Genomic DNA, 26,435 nt, shown 5'->3' with positions numbered 1-26,435 from the left:
GGACATTGTTAAAACCAGCACAGTCTCTCCGTATTGTTCGTAGTCGCTGGGGGGCAAAGTCACTTGATGGGCATGCATACCGGAGAGCTCTGTGTGTTGTCGAGGCAAGAGCGGATGGTTGTTTGAGTGTCCCGCTTCACTGCATGTCCTCCTCCTTCCTTGTACCGTCGTTTTTGCTGTCATGGGGGAGTCTTGCCCTTGCCTGTCGGGGTGTTGCCATGGAGTTTACACCTGGAGTCCTGAAGCAGAGTTACCTGTAAAGGTTCTAAGGAACCAAAAGCTCCTCGTCTGCCCTTCTTGGGCGTGTAGTTTAGCCTCAGCTGTCTGTGCCAGATGCCCGTCTGCTGAGGTACCAGCTTGTATGTTGGGGGTTCCGTAGACACTAAGGCTGAAGAATCCTTAGATCTTGGGCTTGGATGTGATGAGATCTGAGTTCCTTCGCCAGGGGTCGTGTCCTCTGGACGTGATGCTGACGCAGGGCAACACGGTTGGTTGCAATGCTCCCTCCAAGCTGTGGAGTCTTGTGAGCAAAAATTCTACTTTGTGAGCCACTGGCATTGAAGTTGTGAGTGAGCGATTTGGCTACTGCATAAAGTAGTTTGCTCTGGAGCCCTCCTTCCTGAGCTAAGGCAAAAATGTGTGAGCTGGAGGCTAAAAAACTGTGAGCTAGCTCACACCAACTCAGCTTAGAGGCAACATTGGTTGGTTGTAGTCCTTGCAAGGCAGCTGCGGAATTTGAGTTGTCTTAGGTTCTTTGTTGACTCCAGTGGAAATATTTTTATCTAAGCTAGCTACTTTGAAGAAGAAGAAGAGGAAGGATTTATACCCTGCCCTTCACTCAGAGTCTCAGAGCGGCTTACAAACTCCTTTCCCTTTCCCTTCCCCTCCCCACAACAGATACCCTGTGAGGCAGGTGGGGCTGAGAGAGCTCTTTACAGAACTGCTCTTTCAAGAGCAGCTCTGACAGAACTATGGTTGGCCCAAGGTCATCCAGCAGCTGCAAGTGGAGGTGTGTGGAATCAAACCCGGTTCTCCCAGATTAGAGTCCGCGCACTTAACCACTACACCAACCTGGCTCTCTTTGCAAATCTAACATCACAAAAACATAACATTACTGAAAGCGTTTAAGCACGGCATTCTTTGTCAACTCCGTGCCTTCCCAGGAAGCCCTGAGCGCCGCTGATTTTTGCCCCTTGCGCGAGGCATTCCTTTTGCCACCAGGATCACGACACTGGTGTAAAGCCACAATCTTGCTGTGTGGTATTCTGCCAGCTTGAATGGACTTATCTGTGATCTGGTCCTTGCATAGCTAATGTCATTTGAAGTTGGGATGGCGCAGTCAGTTCTGGCATGTGACCTTGGAAGGGGGAGAGAGATTCTGGTAATTGCTCCGCTGGATGGAACAACAAAGCCGGGCGGTTGATCTGTCCCTCCCGATGACTTGGGGGAAAAAAATACCTTCTGCTCGCCCTCTGGAATTTGCCCGCACTGCCTCTGGGATCTTGCCAGTTTGCTTTGAAGGATTTGGGCCTGGGCGGTCTTCACGAGGCTATTTTTAGTAGCGGAGGAGAAACGATATCTGAAAATAGCTGGGTTCTTTCTTGCCAGTTACCGGTTTTGGCGTTATGGAAGATGCTCCCCCCACCGCACCGCCCTTCCCGCTGCTGGCTACATTCTGTGTACAAGCAAGGCCATTCATGCCTTATCCCGCAGAGAGGCTGAAGTTCTGCAAATCAGTTTCAGGGGCGGGGGGAGCGTATTGTCACGGCTCATAGCTGAGAACTAATGAATGAGTAATTGGGCGGATCTCTGCAGAGCTGTGTGCCGCCACATCCAACCTCTGTGTGATTCGGGGCAGGATGCCCACCTTTCTTGTCTGATGTTGGCTAATTTGGCAGTACCCCTTTTCTTTTCTTCTTTTTTCTGCCCTTTTTCTGTCCCCCCACCTACTTTTTTTTTGGGGGGGGGAGTGTGTTCTTCGAGCCATGTCTGTGCTTCGTTTAGTGTTGGCCTGCTCTCTCTCCTTCGATTTGCTTGCTGCTGTCGACAGGCCAGAGTGATGGCCTCCCAGCAGCCATAGCATCTCTGTTGTGTCTTGGGTTGCCCCTTTGCCCAAGACTCAAGCACTGTTCTCGCAAATTTGAAAAAGGGCCCCCACCTGCCAAGCAATGTTCCCTCTAAGCTGTGGAGTTTTGTGAGCAAAAATTCTACTTTGTGAGCTACTGGCATTAAAGTTGTGAGCGAGCAAATTTGGCTGCTGCAAACGTAGTTTGCTCTGGAGCCCTCCTTCCCCAGCTAAGACAAAAATGTGTGAGCCAGAGGCTAAAAAACGGCGAGCTAGCTCACACTAACTCAGCTTAGAGGGAACACTGCTGCCAAGTCTTTACAACATCCCAAAACACCCATGAAATTTCCTCCTGCTGTCTGCCTTTTTGTGAAGGGAGGCTGTGGAGTAGTTGTTCTGCTATGTGTTTGATTATTATGGTTTTCCTCGAGGTTTATAGAAATGCCCGTTAGAACATCTAAGTGCTTCTTCACCCAAAGAGTGATTGACACATGGAATTCACTGCCACAGGAGGTGGCGGCAGCTACAAGCATCGACGGCTTCAAGAGGGAATTATAAGCATACAGAGCAGTGGTCCATCAATGGCTAGGGACTCTCAGTCTGGGGCAAGTGATGCTCTGTATTCTTGGTGCTTGGGGGGGGCAGCAGTGGGAGGGCTTCTAGTGTCCTGGCCCCACTACTGGACCTTCTGATGGCACCTGGTGTTTTTGGCCACTGTGTGACAGAGTGTTGGACTGGATGGGCCTTTGGCCTGATCCAACATTGGCTTCTCTTAAGTTCTTATGTTCTTATCTTGCAGTTGAGGGAGTAGGATTTACAAATGCTCAGGCTGGATTTAAAAAAAAAATGCTACAAGATCTTGAGGGGGCTTTTGGGGGATGCAGTTGTTTTTGCTGGAATTGACTGAGCTGGATACTTCTCTGGCACCCGATTAAAACAGCCCTCCTCCTTCAACCTGTGCCTCATGCTCAGAACATGATTAATTGCAGGTAACTTTAAAAAATGGTGTGGTCCATCAGGGTCCCTCTTTCTCTGGTTTACACCGTTGCATATACCTGGCTCCTGACTTGACCCTCAAGTCTCCACAGGAGTGGGGAGGAAGGAGAAGAGAAGAGGCTGCTGGTAGGACTTCTGGGTGTACAGAGCCCACTGACCCCTTTGACACCCCTTCTCAGCAATCTAAGGGAAACTTCTTGTGCCTTTACTTTTCTCCGGTTGGTCTTTCTCCTCCTATCCCTGCCTAGACGGCAGCATGGCATAGCCCCATCTCACCAGATCTCAGAAGCTAAGCAGGGTCGGTGCTTGGGTGGGAGACCGCCCAGGAAGATATTGCAGGGGAAGGCAATGGCAAGCCACTTATATGTCTCACTTGCCTTGAAAGCCCCTTGCCGGGGCACCATAAATCGGTTGCGGCTTGATGGCACTTACACATGTACCTGGTCTTCATCCTTCAAAGTCTTCCTTCTCATTCGCCTGTGTTCCAGGCTACAATCCAACTCACAACCTGTTGGCTCTTAGTATCACCACACTGCATCCCTGGTTCCTTCTTTCCCTCTGTATTGGCCGATAGCCCTATAGCAACTGTGCCCTCATCACCAGCAGTATGGCTGTGTTCTGGGCAGTGCTCCCTCTAAGCTGAGTTAGTGTGAGCTAGCTCACAGTTTTTTAGCCTCCGGCTCACCCATTTTTGTCTTAGCTCAGGAAGGAGGGCTCCAGAGCAAACTAACATATGCAGTAGCCAAATCGCTCGCTCACAATTTTAATGCCAGGAGCTCAGAAAGTAGAATTTTTGCTCACAAGACTCCACAGCCTAGAGGGAACATTGGTTCTGGGCTATAGCATCACAACCAGTTGTTATTCCTTTTTTTTTCTTTTAAACTCTCTGTATCTTGAAGGAGGTACAAAGTATGCATCACTTTAAAACAAGCACTCATTTCTTATAGTGGTGTGTTTTGTTTTGTTTTTTTAAATCCTTGTTTGTATGCCAGTGTTTTGCTTTCTCCTTTATCAGGGCCACCGGAAGCCATCTTATTTTAATTAAGATGTGATGGCGGTGATTTTATTGCAAGTCTTGCAGCATTACATTTCAAGACAACTCTGGAAGTTACACGGTGAAGCTTGCAGTAAACTCATGAGAATTGACAAGAACGTTTTCATATTGGTTCTTGTCCTCCCCCTCCCTGTGGATATGTAACTTCTCTGTACACCTCTCTTTCTCTCCCTCTCTCTCCATTGTGTCTAATGGAGCTTCAAATTAACATAGGTTTTTTGTTTACCTGGTAGCGGGCACGCATCCTAAAAGAAGTTGGCACAACTTTAGAAACAGTCCTCTAAATGCTACTGCAAGGTTGCAGAAGTGATTTTACTTATTTACCAAAGTCCAATTCCACTCTTCATCCGAAAATTTCAAGGTGCTATTCAAAATTGTTCTCAAAAGTACTGTGAATGTCAAAGAACCATGTTTGTGTGGTGCTGTTTTTAAAGCAAAGAACTTACAATAGCTAAGGGTAGAGCTTAACAGAATCTCAACTGCTGTCCTTTTTCCAAAAGGTAGACTTTTGCTGATCTATGGAACTGAAATTGTAGTCATAGAAACAGTGCACTGTAATACCTTAGGTATCCCTAGTGGCTTGATAGAGTATTGTCCACAGTTAGAGAGAGAAGAGAAGAGATTGGATTTATACCCCGCCCTTCACTACCAAAGGAGTATCAGAGCAGCTTACAAACTCCTTTCCCTTCCCCTCCCCACAACAGACACTCTGTGAGGTAGGTGGGGCTGAGAGAGCTCTGACAGAAACTGCTCTTTTTCAAGAACAGCTGTGCCAGAACTATGGCTTGCCCAAGGTCAAGTGGAGGAGTGGGGAATCAAACCCGGTTCTCCCAGATTAGAGTCCATGAACTTAACCACTACACCAAACTGGCTCTCTTAATGTTTGGGACTCTGTTCAAAGACCTGCCAGTCTTAGTGGTCACTTAGATTACTTGTGCATCAGTCAGGGCCCATCTAACTGATTGCAGCATGCTGGTTGTGTATCGGTGGCCCCATGTATTGCTCTGATAGCCCCCACAGATGTCGGGAATGGCACTGGGTGGTACATATAGTGGAAATTACAATGTGTAAAATGCTTACTTTCCCTCCTTGTGTTTTATTTCAGTGTAGCTGGTGTTTGAAATGATGTGAAAACATTGCACACAGTAATATTGCCTGTTTTGGTTGCAGAGGTTGGAGACCTCCGAGAGCTGCAGACGTTGGACATTTCAACCAATCATTTAATAACTCTGCCCGAGAGGCTGCATATGTGCCTCTCTCTTCAGTACCTGACTGCTGACCGGAACCATCTGTGGTGTGTCCCTCGTCACCTCTGCCAGCTCCCCAGTCTCAATGAGCTATCCATGGCTGGAAACCGCCTGGCATTCTTGCCACTGGGTGAGTAATCACCTTTCTTGATATACGGAGCCATGCAGGACTCTGTTTTTGTTCTGATGTTGTTCCAAGGTCTGCTTTTCTTTTGATCCATCAGTATTCTTAAATCTCTGCTCGCAACAGCGTTTTTAAGCAATAGCGTTCCTGCTTGAACCATCCCTTGTTTTGCTGAGGTAGCTAGAATTAAATTGTTAAACCTATTAAGATTGGTTTTAGATTTTTTTTTTAAAAAGAGGGAGACGGTGTGCTTCCTAAATAGGGGCATCCGTAGGAACACAAGTCATGCCCAGCTGGATCAGACCAGTGGTCTGTCTAGTCCAGCCTCCTGTTTCAGTGACCAAACAGTTACTGTGGAGGGCGAGCAAATGGGACATAGAGGCCAAGGCCTTCCACTGATGTTGCCTCTTAGCACTAATATTCAGAGGTTAACTGCCTCTGGGTGTGGTGGTACCCTTTAGTCACCGCAGCTAGTAGCCATTGACGGACCTCTCCTCCACAAACCTGTCTAATTGCTTTTCAAAGCCACCTGTGCTCGTTGACGTGCAGTGAATCCTAAGGTTTAGTTGATCATCCAGTAATGGACTACTACATTTTGTGCGTCCTGAAACTATTGCCCATCAATTTCATTAGGTCCTTCTGCTCCCAAGGTGCCTTATTACATAAGAACATAAGAACATAAGAGATGCCAATGTTGGATCAGGCCAAAGGCCCATCCAGTCCAACACTCTGTATCACACAGTGGCCAGAAATACCAGTGCCATCAGGAGGTCCACCAGTGGGGCCAGGACATTAGAAGCCCTCCCACTGTTGACCCCACCCAAGCACCAAGAAGACAGAGCATCACTTTCCCCAGAGCCCCTATCTATACCTTGTGGCTAATAGCCACAGGAGAGGGATGTGTTGTTTTTTAAAAAAAACAATGTTGTAGGAACAGTTTGGGACCCCCCATTTTTAAAGATTTTGAGATGAGGACTGAAACCTTCTGTTGAGATTTGTCCGGAGAGACTGTCGTGATTTCTCAAAAAAATAAAGTAAACATTGTGCGTGGCTTTGGGTTTCAGCTGTCTAGCCCGGTGAATGGTCTCCGTGAAAGCCCTCCTTTTTGCCCTTGTGTAGGAGAGGCTTCTTCACAGAGGACTTTAGCCGTATTTTGGTCAAAATGGTCACAGATACACACACAAGCCGTCTTTCCACATGTTTGCAGTTTGAGTTCCACAAGGCAGGTCATAATTATATACCTACATTAAAAATGTCATCTAACATGTTAAAGGGGGGGGAGGGAGCCTTAAAATTAGATTTGGTGGCTTCTGGGTCTACAATAAATGTTCTCATTGAGGCGAATAAATAGCTCCATCTGTTTAGACTCTGGCAAATATTTTAATATAATGTATAATTACACCCACATCATTTATTTTATGGTTGTCGACAGCATCTCTTGATGTAGAAACAAGTTTCTTCGCCTAAACCAAGCTGATTTTGAATCATATTCCGAACAGGGCTTTGCACCTTTCAGTGTAGCCGTGTTGAGAATGCTGGTTACGCCAGAGGCAGATGGCAGTAGCAGGGAGTTCGAAAGAGATTAGATTAGAACTGCCGTAGAACGAACAGCCCAGGAAAGGGCACCTTTACAACAGAGTAGTCTACTGCAATGATCATCGTAGGTAGCATCTGCTTTTAGTGCATTGGCTTTACCTTGCAACTCTTCTTTCTGCATTATTTGTTTACCTGCCTTAGTTTTCTGCATTGTTCCCTAGTTCCTAAGGAACTAGAATGGACTGTATCTCTTCAGGCGGCAGGTGATAAATCATAATTTTAATATTTTTTTTAAAGAAATAGCTAAACTAGAACAGTTGCTTTTCTTAATCACATGGCAAATTGCTTTTTAGTAGGCTTCTTTAGAAATTTTGTTTTATTCTATTTACATTATTTACATTTATTCTATTTACCTTATTCATAAGCCGCCTTTCTCTCAGGGACTCAAGGCAGGCTACACAATCATAAAACCATCTAAAAGAGTCCAGATGATGTAAAGTGCTGGTACAATGGGTCTGGCAAAATTAATGCTAACGATATTTGGTGACGGCGGCAGCAATTGATGTCCTGTTCTGTTGATCCGCTCCTTACGTGGCCGGCTCAGGCTGTTGATGATAGTTCCGGAGGGCAGGGCTCACAATTAATTATTGGGGAGGGGGACGGCTCCTAGTTGAAGGGCTGGTGGAAGAGCTCCGTCTTGCAGGCCCTGCGGAACTGCATAAGATCCTGCAGGGCCCTGATCTCTTCCGGGAGCTCATTAAGATTTTAGGAGTCTGGAACCACCAGAAAGAACTGAAGCATCACATAAGTTAGTCACATGACATGTTAAAGCAGTCGGGAAACTGTATAAATAGGATCCTACTTACAATAAGCTATACACAGCAGTATAGACCACAGTCATGGAATCATTTTATTTATTTTATTTATTTAGGTATTTTTACCCCGCCCTCCCCGCAAGAGGGCTCAGGACGGCTTACAGGGGCATAAGCCCATACATAAAGTACAATAAAATCCTGTAAAATCACGAAATCACAACCAATAACATACTGTTAATAATATTAAAGTGCTTTAAATTCCAAGATGGTCTGCTGTTGTTGTAGTAGTATCTTCCGGCAGAAATAGTCTGAGCTAATTGGCTGGTCTTGCTGCCATGTAGTTCACCTTACCGCCGGGTTATCAAGGGCTCTCCAACTTTGATGATAATTCCACCGTTGGTGGTGGTGGTGGGAGCGGCGGCCCCTACATAAAGGCCTGGTGGAAGAGCTCTGTCTTGCAGGCCCTGCGGAATTGCATGCGATCCCGCAGGGCCCTGATCTCCTCCGGGGTTGCAGCATATCGTACCTCTCGGGGATCCGGGGCCACTAAACGGCTCTGGGTCCCCGACCGAAGTGCTCTTGGGGGTGTATACGGGGAAAGGCGGTCCCTTAGGTAGGTCGGACCCCGGCCATATAGGGCTTTAAAGGTAAGTACCAGCACTTTGAAGCGGATTCGGTATGCTATAGGCAGCCAGTGCAGTGCCTTCAACCCAGGCTTGATGTGCTCCCACCTGGGGAGGCCCATCAGCAGCCTAGCCGCCGCATTCTGCACCAGCTGCAGCTTCCGGATCAGCGACAAAGGCAGCCCCATGTAGAGAGCGTTACAGTAGTCTAGCCTTGAGGTGACCGTCGCATGGATCACTGTAGCCAGATCTTCACGGTCGAGGAAGGGAGCCAACTACCGAGCCTGCCTTAGATGGTAAAATGCAGACCTGGCAGTGGCTGCTACCTGGGCCTCCATTGTTAAGGAGGAGTCCAGGAGCACTCCCAAGCTCCTAACCTCCGACGCAGGCACCAGAGGTACCCCATCGAAGGTCGAGAGAGGGAGCCCCAACCCCAAACCGTTCCGACTCAGGCCCAGGACCTCCGTCTTCGCTGGGTTTAGTTTCAACCGGCTCAGCCTGAGCCACTCAGCTACAGCCTGTAATCCCTGTTGTAGATCTTCAGGGTCGGAGCCCGACCGGCCACCCAACATCAGATAGAGCTGGGTGTCATCTGCGTAAAGATGACAGCCCAGCCCATACCTCCTGGCAATCTGGGCGAGAGGGCGCATATAGATGTTAAAGAGCATCGGGGAAAGCACTGCCCCCTGAGGAACGCCACATTCAAGTGGGTGCCTCTGGGACCGCTGTTCCCCGATTTCCACTCTCTGTCCCCGACCTTGGAGAAAAGAGGCAAGCCATTGAAGGGCGAGTCCCTGAATCCCCACGTCGGGAATCATAGAATCACTGTTGTAAGGGGCCACACAGGACATCTAGTCCAGCATCCTGCTCAGTCATTATCCAAGCAAGTTTGGAAAACCATTTTGTACAGCAGGTTCAAGTATGGGGCACAAAGAAGGGGTTGCTGTTCACAAAAGAAAGACTGTGCTGTACAAATGGATCTCCTAGTACACTTCCCTCGAGTAGCAGCCAGGATGTTATGCCACATGCCACTGTTCACCAAAGCCAGGGTGAAGAGAAAGTTGCGGAAGAAGGGAAGCATAAACGGTTTTGTGGGCCCTGTGCCTCTTTGCTTGAACCTGCAGGCCATGTGGCATGAAGAAAGCTGGTCTAAAACAAAGTCAGGTGACTGAGATGGGTGTCCATCTGTCGAAGAGTACAGTTTTATAGACGAAAGCAGGGCTGCAACACTTAGTTCCTTCTGACAACTTAAAAAGGTATTTCCAGTTTATCCATCAGAACTCTTTAGAATTAACTGCAAGGACTTAATAAATGCTGCAGGCCACTGGTGCCATATCAGGTGTTCTCTGATTCAGGTTCAGAGAAGAAATACCTCTGCCCGGTGCAAAGACATGCATACATCTCTAAGATTACTGTTGTTCATATGTAACCTTTTAATCAATTGATTAAACCTCATGATCTGATTCAGCTTGATTTTTTTAAAAAAGTGGTCAGTAGCTTTGCAAGAAACGAATACAAAGCTGAACTGAAAAGCAGTTCTTTTGGGGCACTGGTTGCGGAAAACCATTGGGTTGGATCCAAACTAAATCGGCAAGAAAGTCCCTCTTCCTGCTGCAAGCCCCCCCCCCCCCGATTCTTATTCATCGGGGGTCTTCTGTCCTCCAGGAGCAGCGTTTTGTGGGGGTTCGATTCTGCCACTGGGAATTTTAGTCTGACTCCAACCCATTGTTTGCCACAACTTCCAAAATAGATGCTGCGGTGAGCATTGAACTTCTGAGAAAGGTGGCCGTAGGATGGCATGGCTAAGATTCTTTTTATGGTAATGTTTTTAATAGTAGCGTTCCCTAGTGGGTATCCATGCATTTGGTGCTAGACGAGAAGGTCTGGTGCCCCATGTGTGATAAACAGGGGGGGTATCCTCTCACAGCGTATGCCTCTCTTGTGTGTTCGCTTTCACAACGGAGTTAAAGAACATCATGAGAGATGCACAAGCATGTCTGTTCCATCTTCAGCCATGTGGAAAGCATATGCCAGTGCCCTGAGGTTAAAACATGGAGGAGGAGGGAGAAAAACTTGAACTGGGGGCGTTGTTCAGGACTCAGAAGCAGTTGGTCATTTCTAGCAGAAGGGCTTTGATCTTTCGCTCTGGAAGGAGGCGAGTGGAAACTTTTTTTAAAAAGTGCTTTAGGAAAGCCACATGAAAACTCGCTTTGTAGTTTCAGATGGACAGCTTCCTTGCTCTGCTAAGTCCAGAAGGGAATGCGTTGAGCAAAGAGCTCTTGGCGATGTTTATTGCATGATGAGAAGCTTAAAAATTAATGGCAGGGGAAGGTGGGAAGGGCCTCTTACAGTGGTAACTACCAAATGTTTAGAAAATCTTTTTGAGGTTCTCCTTGGCACAGCTGTCTGTCTCTGAGCGGCTTAGGTGAGACAAGTAGCACATGCTAAATGCAACAACTACTGCTGAGTGTATCTGAATGCTTCTTAGCTGCTTGAGGGCTTGTCTGTGAAACGTCTCTTCAGTAAAACAGGAACTGGAGATTATTCTCTAGGACTCACCAAATGGTTTACTTGTGCTGCATTCTTCTAGATTTCCCAAAGGTTCTGCAGTTCCCAAAGGTTCCCAAAGGAAAAGATTCTGCACGTGGGAAAATAAAGGGGGGGGGGAGTTGTAATTAGCTGTGCTGGCCCATTCAAAATCCAAAACACGAAACAAAAGTCTTGTGATATTTTTTATTGGGGCCAACTGTGGTGACACGCAAAGTCGTGCATTGCTTTTGAGCTCATCAGAACCCTTGATCGGGGAGGATGTTACAAAGACGAAGGAGGGCAAAAAGATTTTCCTAACGAAATACGGTCATGGAAAGGGAGCTCTCTGTGTTTGGTTTTAAGTTGCACAGTTCAGTTCAAACACCCGTACTGTATTTGAGGACCCATATCCGTTCAGCCCAGCCTGATTTTGTCAGAGCTTGGAAGCTAAGCAGGGTCAGCCACGGTTAGTGCTTAGATTGGAGATCGCCAAGGAACACGGGAACTGCTGTGCAGAGGAAGGCAACGGCAAAACCCAACTCTGCCTATCCGTTGCCTTGAAAACCCTGTGGTCGGGGGGTCCGTCGCCATGAGTTCATTGCGACATGATGGCATACAATTATTATTTGTGTCTGTTGGCAAGACTGGTGCACAACTGCCTCAAAGCGATAGAGGCATCGTGGGTTTGGATCCTGGTGCTCTGCCCTGTTTCTTTTCCCCCCAGCTGATTCTGCAAGAAGTCAGGGTTTTTTGGCTTGACGAGAACAGCTCCCCAAAGTTCGGTTTTGCACTGAAAAGGTATTCCCTATAAATGGCTGTTGACATCCAGCAGCAAAACTCCTATTACTGAGAGTAAAACATTTTCATTTCCTTGTGAAGGATGTATGTGCATCAAACCTGTGGTCGATATTAATTTTTTCACTCACAAAGATGAGCACAGGTTTTTCCCCACTAGGAGCACCACTGGTTGTTTTTAATCGGACAATCTTACTGGGTGAGAGAGACTCGACAGTCCTCTGAATACGGTACCTTTGGGAAATTTAGAAGCATCACTTTACCCTCCTTTCTTCATCATTTCATGGGGCTCTTAAGAGGTAATCCAAGAAAACGAAATGTCTTGCGAGTGAGAAATGGGAGAATGACTTTGACTTGAACAATGGTTTATATCAGAAGGATTTTGTTATGCACAAATCCCAACTGTTTCACTAACAAGCCATTCCTAATCAGTAGTCCCTGTTTGCACAGAACCTCGTTGGATTGCGGTGGTGGGTGGGTTTGTCCATATATACCATGATTTCTAACAAGAATTTGATTTCTTCATCCCCTCTTTGGTTTCCCAAATCCAGATTTAGGTCGTTCCCGAGAACTGCAGTATGTTTACGTGGATAACAACGTTTACTTGAAAGGGCTTCCCTCTTACCTTTATAATAAAGTCATCGGTTGTAGTGGGTAAGTGTTCGGATCAAGTTGTCGCACGCACGCTTATCACGCAGGCTGCCTTCTTCAGATGCAACGTTGAGTGGCTTTTACTCACATGTTGAAAGGATGACATTGACTTTCGGCTCCCTACAGTTCACTGAATCTCCTGCTTTAATTTTCTGAACATTCAGTACTTTCAGCATTAGTATTAGGATTTCATTTCCTGACAGGCTGTCCACTTCTTTGACATTATAGGACGTTTTTGGGTGATCACACTCAACGGGTAGCGTGGTGCCAACAGAATAAAAGTCTGACTCAGTTTGTTATTTCATAAGTAATTTTGGAATTGCTGTATCAAACGGACTGTTCTCTGGACTTTTTTTGAGGCCAAATATCTCTAAGAGCATTTTGCTGAACTGTTTGTTCAGCATGGAATGGCATGTAGGTTCTTTTTTTTTTTAAGATTTATTTATGATTTTTACATTACAAAGAGAAAAACAAAGTTGCAGTATATAAATCAAATTTTGGAGTTTACATTAAACATTGTTTCTCAACCATTTGTTAACTTTGTACCATCTTTTTTGGAAAGCTTTTTCATCTTTTCCTAAAAGTATCATATTCAATTTATCAATTTCTGCCACATCACACATTTTTATGATTAACTCTTTTCTAGTAGGTAAGCTATCGGTTTTCCAACATTTAGCAACAAGTATTCTAGATGCAGTAAGGGTGTATGATAAAATACATGTAGGTTCTTATTGACTTGTTGCATCAAGACAGTAATTTGTGGCAAAAAAAATTTTATTCCCTTGGCAAACAGAATTGCACGTCTCGGTTTAATTTTGGAGTAATCTGTACCTTAAAAGGCTCCGTTTGTATGCTTTAGGCACACCTGGCAAAACTTGAAAGCATGCACATTAACAAAAGTGGTAATGGCAGGTCTACCCTCTTGAAGGGCTGGGTTGTCTTCTGCGAGGTGATTGTGTAAACAGAACTCATGAGTACCTGCTGTTGGAAGTGAGTGTGTTTGGAGTAGGAGTCACGGAAGTGAGCTCTATCTCACTGTCACAAGAGTTTTGTCAGCGGGCATGAGAACGCTGATTATGTGTTCGTTTCTATTGGCTTAAGCGTAGGACGTTCTCTGAACTGAGAACTGCCAAAAGCCCTTTGACTGTTTTGTGCAACAGAAACAGCAAGTTCATCAGTGCTCACTTGCTTTTCGCGAATCCAAAACCACGACTTGGGAGGCAGAAAATGAATGACCATTAAGTAAACCGTTTGGGATGTAATGACTGCAGTCAGCTATTTTGCCTCTCGTTTCTTTTCTTTTTGGGCAGCTGCTAACAACCTTGGTTAGTTTTTGTTTCGGCTTTATCACCTGCTGTCTCCATGAAACTCAGCGCCGCCTATGGCAGTGTTTCCAAATCCAAACACTTGATCACCAAGTGGTATTCAACAGTCTAGATTTCTTTTTCCTGCCCCTTTCCCAAAGATTGAGGACATTAGTCAGTGATTTCTGCAGTTGCCTGAAAGAGAACCACTCCCCCCCCCCCAAGGCCTCCTGGGCTTTGCATCTGAGTAGAGATTTGAACCCCAGTCTCCTGTGTTCTGCCAAAACTTTGTAGACACTGTCACTTCCACTTCCGCCCAGCTGCGCCACCAGTGTAGGATAATGTGATCCTCACCTTGGGGAAAAGCCACCTTTGCAAGAAGGAAGTTTTGAAGAAGTCCTGTGCCCATCTGTCTGATGTCCATTGAGGCTAATGACAATTTTAAGGACAGCTCTGTAGGTTGAGAAGGGTATTGCACAAATCTGTAAAAATTAAGTGGTAGTTACTCCTGCCAACCTAGCAGTTTGAAAGCAAGAAATTGAAAGTAGATAAATAGGTACCACTTCAGTGGGAAGGTAACAGCGTTCCGTGAGCCTTGGTGTTTAGTCATGCCGGCCACATGACCACGGAAATGTCTTCAGACAGCGCTGGCTCTTCGGCTTTGAAATGGAGAGGAGCACCGCAACCCTAGAGTCGGATTCAACTGGCTTTCGAGCAAGGGAACCTTTACCTTTATTCTAGGGCAGGTTTTCGTTTTCATTTGCCTAGCAGGTTGTTGGGAGGGAAATGCAGGTTTTAGTCGAATCCAGGGGTTGAATTCAGTGGGCTTTTGAAAATCTCTCTTGGAATCCCATTGCAGTGGTAAAGCTTAAATTTGTTCAGACCAGTTAGAATTTGGCCAGCCTCTTCACACTAAGTGTACACTTAAGAGTGATTAAGTTGCACCTAAGAACGTATGCCCCCAAATACATTTACAATCCCATAACTTGTAATTGTTTGTAATGTATTTTAAGTGTTTGTGCAGCTGCACAATTTTCATTCGTGGGGCTTGTGAAAGTAGGCCTCCTCTGGGCTATTTCATGTGTGTGGATGTGTATAAGAGTGAGAGCTGCTTTAGAAAAGCAGCGTACTGCAGAAGGAAGTCTCTGGGATAGACCAGGTGATGACTTTGTTGTGCAATGTCATTTCCCTTTTGAAACAGTCTTCTTTTTCAACTACTGTTTCTCCAGCTGTGGTTCTCCTGTTCAGAAGTCAGAGGTGAAGCTTCTCTCCTTTTCTTCGGGGCAGCTGACTGTTTTTCTCCCAGCAGAGGTGAAGTCGATCGGGACCCACTTGGACCCCGTCCTGCCCTTGCAAGAGATGGCCATGCGGACACTGCATAACACCTACTGCGGGTTTCTCAAAGGTAGCCGAGCTGTGATCAATCCTATTGCACATCCTCAAGCACCTAAATGGGTGGATGGTCAGACCTTAGTCCTTTCCTGTGCTTTCTCACAGTCTGGAGGGGATTTACGAGGAAATCAGGAATGGAAGAGGAGGGGAAATTAAACCTAGTAAAGGGGAAAGATGAGTTGGGGGGGGGGAGGATAATGACACGAGCGTGCTGAATGTTGGAGAAGAAAATTCAGTTGGAAAGAAATTGACAGAGGCTGACTGGGAAGTTAAAATGACAGCTCGTTTCAGACAGACCTGGCTAGCAGTACCCACAGTGGGTGTCTGCTTACCTGCGGTGGCTCTGTACCAACACCGGTTGGCAGCAGTGCCAGTAGAGGCAGCAGTGGACCCAGCACCCGTCATAGGTACCCCTGGTCAGGTCCGAGTTGAGCAATCCCAGGAGCACTGGCAGAGCTACAGGGGCTCGACTGGACTTGTTCCTCTCAGCCTGCAGCCGTCTAGAGCAGGGGTGTCAAACGTATGGTCAGCAGGTCAGAATCGGCTCATCCAGGACTATTACCCAGCCCAGAGCAACCGTTTGCCTTTCTTGCCAGGTGACAGAGGCTGTGCATTGTTATGTCCCTGTATACTGTCCCAGTGCTGATGTCTAACGGGCGGTGGAAGCGGAAGGGTGGGCATAAGGGAGATACTGTAAGAGTGTTACTGTTTTAAGCATGTTTGTCTTTTGAGTCAATAATAATATCGTTAATTGGGTTTGCCTGTGTCCTTTATACAGTTTCTGTCTCCGGCTCCTGGCATTACATTTTATGGCACACATGGCCCGGCCTGACCAAATGACATTTATGTCAGATCTGGCCCTCGTAACAAATGAGTTTGACACCCCTGGTCTAGAGCCTTGTCCCACTGGGAACTTTCCTTGTATATGGCCAGGCTGTCCCTAACAATTGAGGCAGTAAAAGGTGGGAAGACGGTTGGGATTTAAGCCCCGGGCATTGGGGTGGGGAATGCTTGTGTTGTACCAGAAGGGTTTGTGGCTTCAGTAGGACCTGTAGTTCCTTCGGAGAAAATGCCAGCGTCTCTGCCTGCTGACTCGGCTATCCCCCCCCCCCGAGAAGTGGCTCTGAGATTCTGGACCCCCTTTTGTTTCTGCGTAGATCTGGGAAATCCCTCCGTGTCCACCTCATTGACTGGCTGGGCGGGGCCAGCTCTTCTCTCAGCAGCAGCATCCAAAACTGGGAGAGTAAGGTGGGCGGGGGCTGGCCATGATGGGTGGTGCATGCCGTGAGTTCAGCAGAGCCCCCACCCCTGCCCGGCGCTGTTGACTTTACCCCTCTAGTGTAGCCATCGTATTTAGACCCTCCAGAACATGGAAGAAGGAGGAGCTTCAGGAGGAAGAATAAATATGAAAGCTCTTAGACTTCACAAGATGAGCAAAGACTCAACTTGCAGTTGAGCAAGAACCGTAGAGCAGTTGTTGCAACTGCAAAGAAGATGAGCTGCTTGATGTCTGCCCCATTTTAGGATCTTTGTCTGAAGAATGCCCCCCCCCCCTTTGTCTTGCACCAAGTTGCCATGTAGAGCTTTGACTCCCGACGGTTGAATATCGAGCTTTCTCAAAGTCTTCAGGTGCCATCAGTCTCCCCCGTGGGTCAAAGGAGAAGAGGATAGCTGGGAGTCAGTCCAAGCTAGCAGAGACCATTTGCCAAGAAAACAGTCTGCCGCTCAATACATTTTGTGCTGCAGCTATTTCTCCTTTAGGCCAGTGTTGGAATGTTTGGCCCAAAGCTACGTGTGTTACATTGCAGGGGATTTGGCACTCATCTACAGGGAAAAGATCTTATGACTAGTAATGTTACGTACTTCTTTTGCGGGCTATTTAAAGGGTAGGCCACCGTGGTGCATAAATCTCTAACCTCTCATAAGAACATAAGAGCCCTGCTGGACCAGACCAGTGGTCCCTCTAGTCCAGCATCCTGTCTCACACTGCGGCCAACCAGTTAACTCTGGAGGGTCCAACCACAGGGCATAGAGGCCAAGGCCTTCCCCTGATGTTGCCTTCTGGCACAGGGATTCAGAGATTCACAGTCTCTGAGCGCCAAGGTTCTGTTTAGTCACCAGGGCTGGTAGCCACAGATAGACCTATTCTTCATGAATCTGGCTTTTAAAGCCATCTATGCCAGTGGCCGTCAGTACATTCTCTGGCAGCCGATTCCACATTTTAATCACTCATTGAGTAAAGAAGTGCTTTTTTTTGTCTGTCCTGAATCGACCATCCAGTCCTAGTATTTTGGGAGAGGGAGAAAAACTTCTTTCGGTCCACTCTCTCTGCCTTGTGTGTAATTTTATAAACCTCTGTCATGTCCAATGCTCCCTCTAAGCTGTGGAGTCTTGTGAGCAGAAATTCTACTTTGTGAGCTCCTGGCATTAAAGTTGTGAGCGAGCAATTTGGCCTGCTGCATATATCAATTTGCTCTGGAGCCATCCTTCCTGAGCTAAGACAAAAATGTGTGAGCCGGAGGCTAAAAAACTGTGAGCTAGCTCACACTAACTCAGCTTAGAGGGAACACTGGTCATGTCCCCCTTAGTTGTCTCTTTTCTAAACTGAAAAGTCCTAGACTCCAGTCTTTCCTCATAGGAAAGGGGCTCCGGCCATCCTCCATATGATGTCGTCGACCAGAACCAGGGCTTTCTCTGGCTCCTACCCGGTGGAACTTTCTGCCGAGTCACATCCCCGCCTTGCGGGATATACAACAATTCCACAGGGCGTGCAAGACAGAGCTGTTCCACCAGGCGGCCCCGTCTTCACACTCCCAGCCTCCTCCTTCCTGCGCCCTTTCCCCCATGAGACAGCGGTTCTGTTAGGACTTTAGCGCCACCTATAGCTAATTAGATTGATCTGGATGTTTTACTGTTTTAAAGGTAAAGGTAAAGGTTCCCTTGCTCAAAAGCCAGTCGAATCCAACTCTAGGGTTGCGGTGCTCATCTCCGTTTCAAAGCCGAAGAGCCAGCGCTGTCCGAAGACGTTTCCGTGGTCATGTGGCCAGCATGACTAAACACCAAGGCGCACGGAACGCTGTTCCCTTCCCACCGAAGTGGTACCTATTTATCTACTTGCAATTTCTTGCTTTCGAACTGCTAGGTTGGCAGGAGCTGGAACTAGAGACAGGAGCTTACCCCGTCTTGCGGCACCCGGGTCTTGAACTGCTGAACTACTGACCTTCCACAGCCTGCAGTTCAGCGTCTTAACCACTTGAGCCACCGCACCTCCTTGTTTAAATCTGAGGCCACACCATAGATCCTTACAGGGGGCATTATAATATTGGCTGTCACATTTTCAGTCCCTTTCCTAATAATCCCCAGCATAGAGTTTGCTTTCTTCATTGTGCATCACCTTACCCTTACCTACATCACCATGAGGTCAAAATGCCCTCACAGAGCCTCCTGTCTATAATCCTGATGATCAAATCTTCCACTACCAAAGGCTTACCCACGGCCAACCCCAGAGGGATATCCTCAGTATGCCGTGAAAGGAAGAAGTCCCTTCCGAGGGAGTATTTCTGCCTTCCTCAGCCTGAATCCCTTCAACCTCACAGTCCTCACTCTCTATGACAGCAGAGGAGCTATCAACCCAGGAGCCGGTCTTTAGGGGGTCTCGTCCATGTACCTCACGGTCTATGTCTTGGGTACAAGGCAAGTTATATCACTTGTTTCGCTAGCATTCTGAAGCCGGAAGGCATTGGAGACCAGAAGCCCCAGTGATGAAAGGACAGAGCGCCGAAAATCCTTGTTAAGTTTTTTTTTTTTTAAGTTTGGAGCTTTGTCCCGGCTTTCAGAACGATCTTGCAAATGCAGTAGAACCAGCCCACAGAACTGGTGTGACTTACTTTCCAAGCATGCTCTAGGTACTGGCCCAAAGTCATATCATGATAGTCTGTCTTGCCCAGTGTTCCCTCTAAGCTGAGTTAGTGTGAGCTAGCTCGTAGTTTTTTAGCCTCTGGCTCACCCATTTTTGTCTTAGCTCAGGAAGGAGGGCTCCAGAGCAAACTAATTTATGCAGTAGCCAAATCACCTGCTCACAACTTTAATGCCAGTAGCTCACAAAGTAGAATTTTTGCTCACAGGACTCCACAGCTTAGAAGGAACATTGATCTTGCCCTGGAGAGTTTTCTTGGAGAGGAACAGTCTTAGTGAACGGCACTCTCCCCCCTTTCAGTGTTTCGTTCTCCAAGTCACCATCGAAACCTTTGTGGTTGGGGTTTTTTGTTGTTGAATACGTGACGGGGTTTTAACCTGGGGTGTGTTCTGCTTGGTTAAGAAAGCCACTAATATATTGTCTCAGAGTCGTCGTGATCAGAGTCTCTGCTTTTTTCTTTTGTCCCCTCCCGCCTAGATCTCCAGCTCTTGACTCCAATCTCGTTACCTAGAAGTCTCTCGGAACTGTTGCGCTGCCCTCTGGGACATTGCCACCGCTGCAGCCAACCCATGTTTACAATTGTCTACCCAAAGCTCTTCCCCTTGAGAGAAACACCGATGGCTGGATTGCATCAGGGGTAATTGCAGGGGGGGAGTTACCCTGGGGTCTTGGCTAGAGGGGAAAGTAGTGTCTGCATAGGGCTAGCGGCATGTGGGTGTTACTGGTTTTATAATGACCTGCTCGTGAACATTGTCTTTTCAAAACAGAGATATCTCTGTGCCTAAAACTTCTGTGTTTCTTGCAAGCGGCATAATCGGTCTATGCCCCCCCCCCCCCCAAATGGTCTCCTATTTCTGTTTCTTGCAAGCAATATCGGTGCAAATATTTAAGTCGCCCTCAATCAAAATTATATCCTGTTTTATTTAACTACTTTTTATCCCCTGCCTTCCTCTCTCTTTTTACCCTCACAACAATCCTTTGAGGTAGGTGTGTGGCTAGTCCAAGGTCACCTGGCAGGCTTCCATGGCAGAGAAGGGGATCTGAGTCCGCCAGCCCCTTGTCCTGCACTAACCACCACGCCACACTGGCTGCGCAGTGGACTAGCTGAAGTGGTCCGTAGGGATTTCAGTTGCATGCAAGCTTCTTGCAGGGTCTGTCTCTGAAGATGGACTTTTTTTGCCATTGGCTGAGAAGTAGGCGTGTCCTTTGGGATTCGTTTGTGCTCCCCTGTATGAAACCAAGAGGGAATCGAGATGGGGAAGGGTAGGGAAGGCATTCTGGATGTGTCCCCTGTGCATTTAACATACCATGCTCAAACATAAATCCCCCCCACCCCATGAGAAACAGAAACTCCCTTTTTCTTCAAGAGCGGGCAGGTATTTTCAGAACTCGGAAGGACCTGCAGCTTCAGCCCAGCTGTGTTAAACATGATTGTTTTGTAATAGCACTTTTAGCACCTTCTTTTTTTCCCCCGTTTACAAAAAAGCACTGCATTTGTATGTTTTTACGCAAATAAGAAAAATCATGCTCTGCTCTACAATTTGTCACTGAATGGCGGCAGCAGAGGACGCAGCCCTTTGTAGCTCTGACTGCGGGGCGCCAAAGCGAGAAGCAGTGGAGATGGAGAAAGCGATCAGCTGCTACTTCTCAAGCGAGAAATACCGAGCACACGAAGCTGTCTTATGCCGCATCAGAGCAGGTCAGGGTGGCCCGTTCAGGTTGGCGGCAGCTCTCGGGGTCTCCAGTCTTTCACATCACTTACAGCTTTTTAAACTGGAGATGCCGGGGATCGATCCCGGGGCCTGCCGCATGCCAGGCAGATGCCCGGCCACTGAGTCACAGCCCCTCCCCGTGACAGTGTCATAAAGCCACAGCCCTTCCCACAATGAGGCTTTTCGGTCTTGGTGTGCGGAGCGAAAGTGCCTCCTTAGGCTCACGGTTCTTTTTCTGCGAAAGTCAACAATTGGAGGAGGAAACCGGAAAGCGCCGCCTTCCATACCTCTCCTTTTAATCTTTCCAAATCCAGTTTCCTAACCAAAAGGGGGGGGGGACGGGGAACCCACAGCTTTTGTTCTCATTGATCCCGAGTGCCAGTCCTCCTCCTCCTCCTCCCTCCTCCTATTGGAAACACTCCTTCAGGGCCGATATTCTTAAATGGATGCAAGAAGTGACAGGGCAGTGCTTTCACCTGCGGTATTCAACGCTGGCGTGAAGAAGAAGAGATTGGATTCATACCCCGCCCTTCACTACCCAAAGGTGTCTCAGAGCGGCTGACAAACACTTCCAGAAGCGAATCCAATTCACTTAGAGACAGAAACTCACTGGAGACAGAAACTGCTCTTTTTCAAGGACAGCTCTTATCAGAACTGTGGCTTGCCCAGGGTCATCCAGCAGGTGCAAGTGGAGGAGTGGGGAATCAAACCCGGTTCTCCCAGATTAGAGTTCGTGCACTCAACCACTCCAACAAACTGGCTCTCAAGGGAAGAAGAAGAAGAAGAGATTGGATTTATACCCCGCCCCTCACTACCCAAAGGAGTCTCAGAGCGGCTGACAAACTCCTTTCCCTCCCCACAACAGACACCCTGTGAGGTAGAAGAAGAAGAAGAGATTGGATTTATACCCCGCCCCTCACTACCCAAAGGAGTCTCAGAGCGGCTGACAAACTCCTTTCCCTCCCCACAACAGACACCCTGGGAGGTCGGTGGGGCTGAGAGAGCGCTGACAGAAGCTGCTCTTTTTCAAGGACAGCTCTTGTTAGAACTACGACTTGCCCAAGGCCATCCAGCCAGGTGCAAGTGGAGGAGTGGGGAATCAAACCCGGTTCTCCCAGATTAGAGTCCGCGCACTTAACCACGACACCAAACTGAAAGCCGGCTTTGTTTGGGCCATGGCCTGTGGTGCTGGGAACATGCAGCGGCAGGTGCTCCGGGAGGAGGCCCGCCTGTAGTCCTGGCCTGTGCCAGTTCCTTGCAGGTGTTGGGGGCGCCAGCAGGAGTCTCAGTAGCCCCAGAAGTCTGCACAACTGGCATCCAGCTTGAGGTACAGTGGAGACGCCGGAGCACCCCACCCAAAGAACAGGGTGTGCGCTTTCAAGCACAGTCGAGCGCAACGTTCTCTTGAAATTAAGGGAGCGAGGGAGCTTGTGGCAGGGCGACTTCCCGTTCGACACTTCTCCTCATGGGCTGCCCTGAAGCCTTCTAATTGGGCATTTAATGTCTTTGTTTGAGGCAGCCGTGCTCTAGAGCATTCACAAAATCCTCAGCAGACTGAGGATCCAAGTGAATGACGTGGATTTGTGCTTGGCTTCTTTTCTGCTGCCGATGCTCTTTGCTCGTGCCTCGACGTTTAGGTTGTCGCCTGCCCCCTCACTTCCCCACGCAAAGAAAAACCAAGAGGCTTTATGGCGTGAGAACAGTCATTTGGACAGCAGCCGGATAGTTTTCAAAACACAGCTCTGGGGAGGCCTCCTCCTTTTTCTTAGAAAGCCCTGCCCCGATTACAACAGCTGACCGTTCGTTTCACCCTCGCGTGGCGAAGGCCAGCTTTGTGTGTGGCTGGCGGCGCCCTGCTTGCCACCACCCCGCGGCACCCCTGCGCCACTTCTGCCCACTTGGTCAGGAAGGTTCATGCGATCTCAGGCCTTGCTGGCACCAGGCACCAGTGGCACCCACCCTTTCTGGCTGAACAGTTCCTTTTATCGGACCAGGGCACACAAGCCACGTTGTGAGGGATCTTGGATATTCAAGGAAGGCAAGGCTCGGCTTGAGTATTGCTACACTAACAGTCAAGTAAGAATATAAGAGAACATAAGAGACGCCAATGTTGGATCAGGCCAAAGGCCCATCCAGCCCAACACTCTGTATCACACAGTGGCTAGAAATACCAGTGCCATCAGGAGGTCCACCAGTGGGGCCAGGTCATTAGAAGCCCTCCCACTGTTGACCCCCCCCCAAGCACCAAGAAGACAGAGCCTCACTTGCCCCAGAGCTCCTATCTATACCTTGTGGCTAATAGCCACTGATGGACCTCTGCTCCATACGCTTATCTAATTCCCTCTTGAAGCTGTCCATGCTTGTAGCTGCCACCACCTCCTGTGGCAGTGAATTCCATGTGTTAATCACTCTTTGGGTGAAAAAGTACTTCCTTTTATCTGTTCTAGTTGCTCAGCAATTTCATTGAGTGCCCACGGGTTCTTGTATTGTGAGAAAGGGAGAAGAGTACTTCTCTCTCAGCCTGCTCTATTCCATGCATAATCTTATAAACTTCAATCTTATTTAGTGAAGTCTTGTGCAGAATGACTTCAGTGTAAATCTGTTGATTTCAGTGGGCTTAAACTGGATTCACTCGTGATAGGATTGCTCCTAACGGCAGAGTGGATGCTGTGAAGAAGGAACAAACACCAAATGCACTATTGAGAGTAAACCCCACCTCCTTTCCCCCTTCCTTATAGCTATGCGCCTCATTTTTGAGGGATGTTTCCAAATTTTGCTCTAGAATGCAAGTTCACGAAAGGGCTTTGTTACCCCACGGACGAGAGAGCCAGTGTGGCACAGTGGTTAGAGTGGTAGGCCAGAGTCTTGGAGACCAGTGTTCCCTCTAAGCTGAGTTAATGTGAGCTAGCTCACAGTTTTTTAGCCTCCGGCTCATACGTTTTTGCCTTAGCTCAGGAAGGAGGGCTCCAGAGCCAACTAATTTATGCAGGAGCCAAATCGCTCGCTCACAACTTTAATGCCAGTAGCTCACAAAGTAGAATTTTTGCTCACAAGACTCCACAGCTTAGAGGGAACATTGTTGGAGACCCAAGTTCGAATCCCCACTGCGCCACAGAGACTTGCTGGGTGACCATGGGCCAATCACACGCTCTCAGCCTAGTCTGCTTCACCAGGTTGTTGTGAGGATAAAACAGGAGGGGAGAATGATATAAGCTAGGTTGGGTCCAGTGTTCTCTCTAAGCTGAGTCAGTGTGAGCCAGCTCATAGTTTTTTAGCCTCTGGCTCACACATTTTTGCCTTAGCTCAGGAAGGATGGCTCCAGAGCAAACTAAGTGATGCAGTAGCCAAATCGTTTGCTCACAACTTTAATGACAGGAGCCCACAAAGTAGAATTTTTGCTCACAAGACTGCACAGCTTAGAGGGGGCATTGGTTGGGTCCCCACTGGGGAGAACAGCAGGATATAAATAAAGCAATTAAATAAATGTCTTGCCTCCAAACAGCATATAAGAAAATGTACAGGAAGTACACGTCACCATCATTTGCTGTGTTTTTATGTACATATATATAATGCTATAGATAGGGATGGACACAAGGAAAACCTGGAGACACAATTGAGTCGCTAGACGGGTGGGGCTGAAATGTCTAGTTTATCTAATTCAGCTCAGACTCGGGTTGAAGGAATTGCAAAAGATGCCTAGGTCAATGAGTAGATTGTTTCATTAGCCGCTAGCCCGTGCGGCCTGCCTGAAGCAGTGTTGAGCAGGAACAATTATCTGGTTTAGTGAAAGAGAAAGGGGTGAGACTGGCTGGGGAGGGCAATAATGCAGAACTCCTTCTGGGACTGATTTGTGGGGAAGGCATGCCTTTTAAATAGGGTTTTACTCTGTCCCCTTGCAAGAACCTAGACCTGGGGCACTAGGCAAGGTCAGCCGGCAGAGGAAGGAAAGCCGTGCACATCATGCAGTACAGTTAGTGTAGCCTGTCCCCTAAGAACCTGAAGGGCAGCAGAAACTGAGGAGTTCTCCAGATGTGTTCCTCATAGCCGCGTAACAATAGCCGCTGTAGTATTTTAGCTGAACTCCGCGTGTGTTGACGGAAGAAAACCATTATGCTATTTTTACAAGCGCAAATGTTTTGTGTACTTAGTTTAATTTTCTCTCTCTCTCTGTTTTTAACTGCCCAGAAAAGTTGTCTGCTGTGGACGAGAGCCAGGGTTTTAATCTTAAGCCAATGACTGCTTTCTTCCCCCCCCCCCTTCTGTGTTCCAGGAGGACGAGTGTTAGCTTTGTGGCGTACTGCTGCTCCACCCAATGTCTGCAGACTTTTGACCTGTTGAGCTGATAAAAACTGAAAGCAGCTCAGGAGCATCGCCAGCTTGGAGCTGCCTTCAACTGCATCTCCTGATGGTGCTGGAATACTCCGTTGTCTGTGTTTGTGTGCGCGTGTGCCGAAACGGCAAGGAGGAGTTGCCCAGCTGGGAACACAGAGAGCCACTTAAATCCTCACCATATCGGATTTGGATGCAAGGCAGAAGCCCTTTGGGAAGTGTTTGAACGCTCCAGCTTTAGAAAAGGTTAACACCTTCCCGGTCCCCCCTTCCAGGCAGAATGTACACACGCAAACATCAGACGGGCAGACAGCCTCTGGAACACCCTAGGATCCTGGTTGTATTCACACAAGATTTCTGTTCAAACCAGGGTCAGCCATTTGAATGTGAGAAACTGATTCAACAATACATTTGTAAAACTTGTAAGTTACTTTTTTGTGTGTGTGTGAGAGAGAGAAATGTTCCTTCTTGGCTATGTACTGCTACTCACAGGAGAACAGCCATTTAAGGTAACAGTTTATTTTTCCTGGCAAGAACACTGCTTTCTTCTTCTTTTTTCAATTTAGGTTCTAATATTTTCTCCCTTTTTCTACAAACCCCCCTCCCCCAACTGACCTTTTGACAGTTGGTGAGGAGTATAAATCTTCTTTGGGAAGCTGGGAGTTCACCCTGAATGGTGGACTCATTGTCGTCATGAGTCCACGGCAAGCAGCCACGAATGTCTCATTTGGAGGTGATTCTGGCTTTTCATCCTGTGGAGGTAAAAAGGATTTTAAAAACGGCCATAGGTTGGATTGGCAAGGCTGCCTACTGAATTCCGCTTGCTGCGGACTTGCAAAACATTTACGCATCAGGCGGAAGCAGACGGTGCTTGTCGTAAGATGTAAAGGGGTACGGCCTACAGTTGCCGCAGCTTCAAAATTCCCGTCGATTTCCAAGAAGCGTCAGTCGAACGTCCTGACCTCAGAGGAGGCCGTAAAAAGGAGAGCAAAACAAAGTCACTTTTTCCCCCCTGATGTTACTCTTTTTTTAAAAAGCTTGGGATCGAAAAAGGACGTTGCAGATATTCTTCCTGCCCTCTGAGGATTGCCTCTTGGAAACTTTCCCTTGCACTTAATAGCACAAAAGCTAGAGAGAAGCCCGGAAGGAAGGAGCGATTTGCCGTTGCCTCTTGGAAACTTTCCCTTGCACTTAGTAGCACAAAAGCTAGAGAGAAGCCTGGAAGGAAGGAGCGATTTGCCTTTTTGGTTTTAGAAATAAGAAAAGAGCAAATCAGAGCCCTACTTAAGACAGTTGACAGATATTTATTTTTCTTAATGCGTCGCTGCTGGTGTAGTTGAGAACCAC

At 47.6% G+C, this 26,435-nt stretch overlaps 1 protein-coding gene across 2 annotated transcripts in view; it reads left to right on the top strand.

Annotated features, from left to right (window-relative positions):
• Positions 1 to 26,225, top strand: part of LRRC28 (leucine rich repeat containing 28) — a 71,449-nt gene extending 45,224 nt beyond the window's left edge. The window contains exons 5-9 of one of the 2 annotated variants that reach the window (XM_015424545.1): positions 5,286 to 5,492; positions 12,336 to 12,438; positions 14,969 to 15,144; positions 19,525 to 19,684; positions 25,030 to 26,225. In XM_015424545.1, coding sequence (XP_015280031.1) covers positions 5,286 to 5,492; positions 12,336 to 12,438; positions 14,969 to 15,144; positions 19,525 to 19,684; positions 25,030 to 25,102 — 719 coding nt within the window. In that variant the 3' untranslated portion in view covers positions 25,103 to 26,225. Of the gene's footprint in view, positions 1 to 5,285; positions 5,493 to 12,335; positions 12,439 to 14,968; positions 15,148 to 19,524; positions 19,685 to 25,029 lie in introns of both variants that reach the window. The other variant, XM_015424546.1, reaches the window with a different exon arrangement.
• Positions 26,226 to 26,435: the final 210 nt, after the last annotated feature.

Source organism: Gekko japonicus, unplaced genomic scaffold (genome assembly GCF_001447785.1).
Source record: "Gekko japonicus isolate JY-2015 unplaced genomic scaffold, Gekko_japonicus_V1.1 scaffold361, whole genome shotgun sequence".
Lineage (NCBI taxonomy): Eukaryota > Metazoa > Chordata > Lepidosauria > Squamata > Gekkonidae > Gekko > Gekko japonicus.
This window is presented reverse-complemented; position numbering and strand designations above follow the sequence as displayed.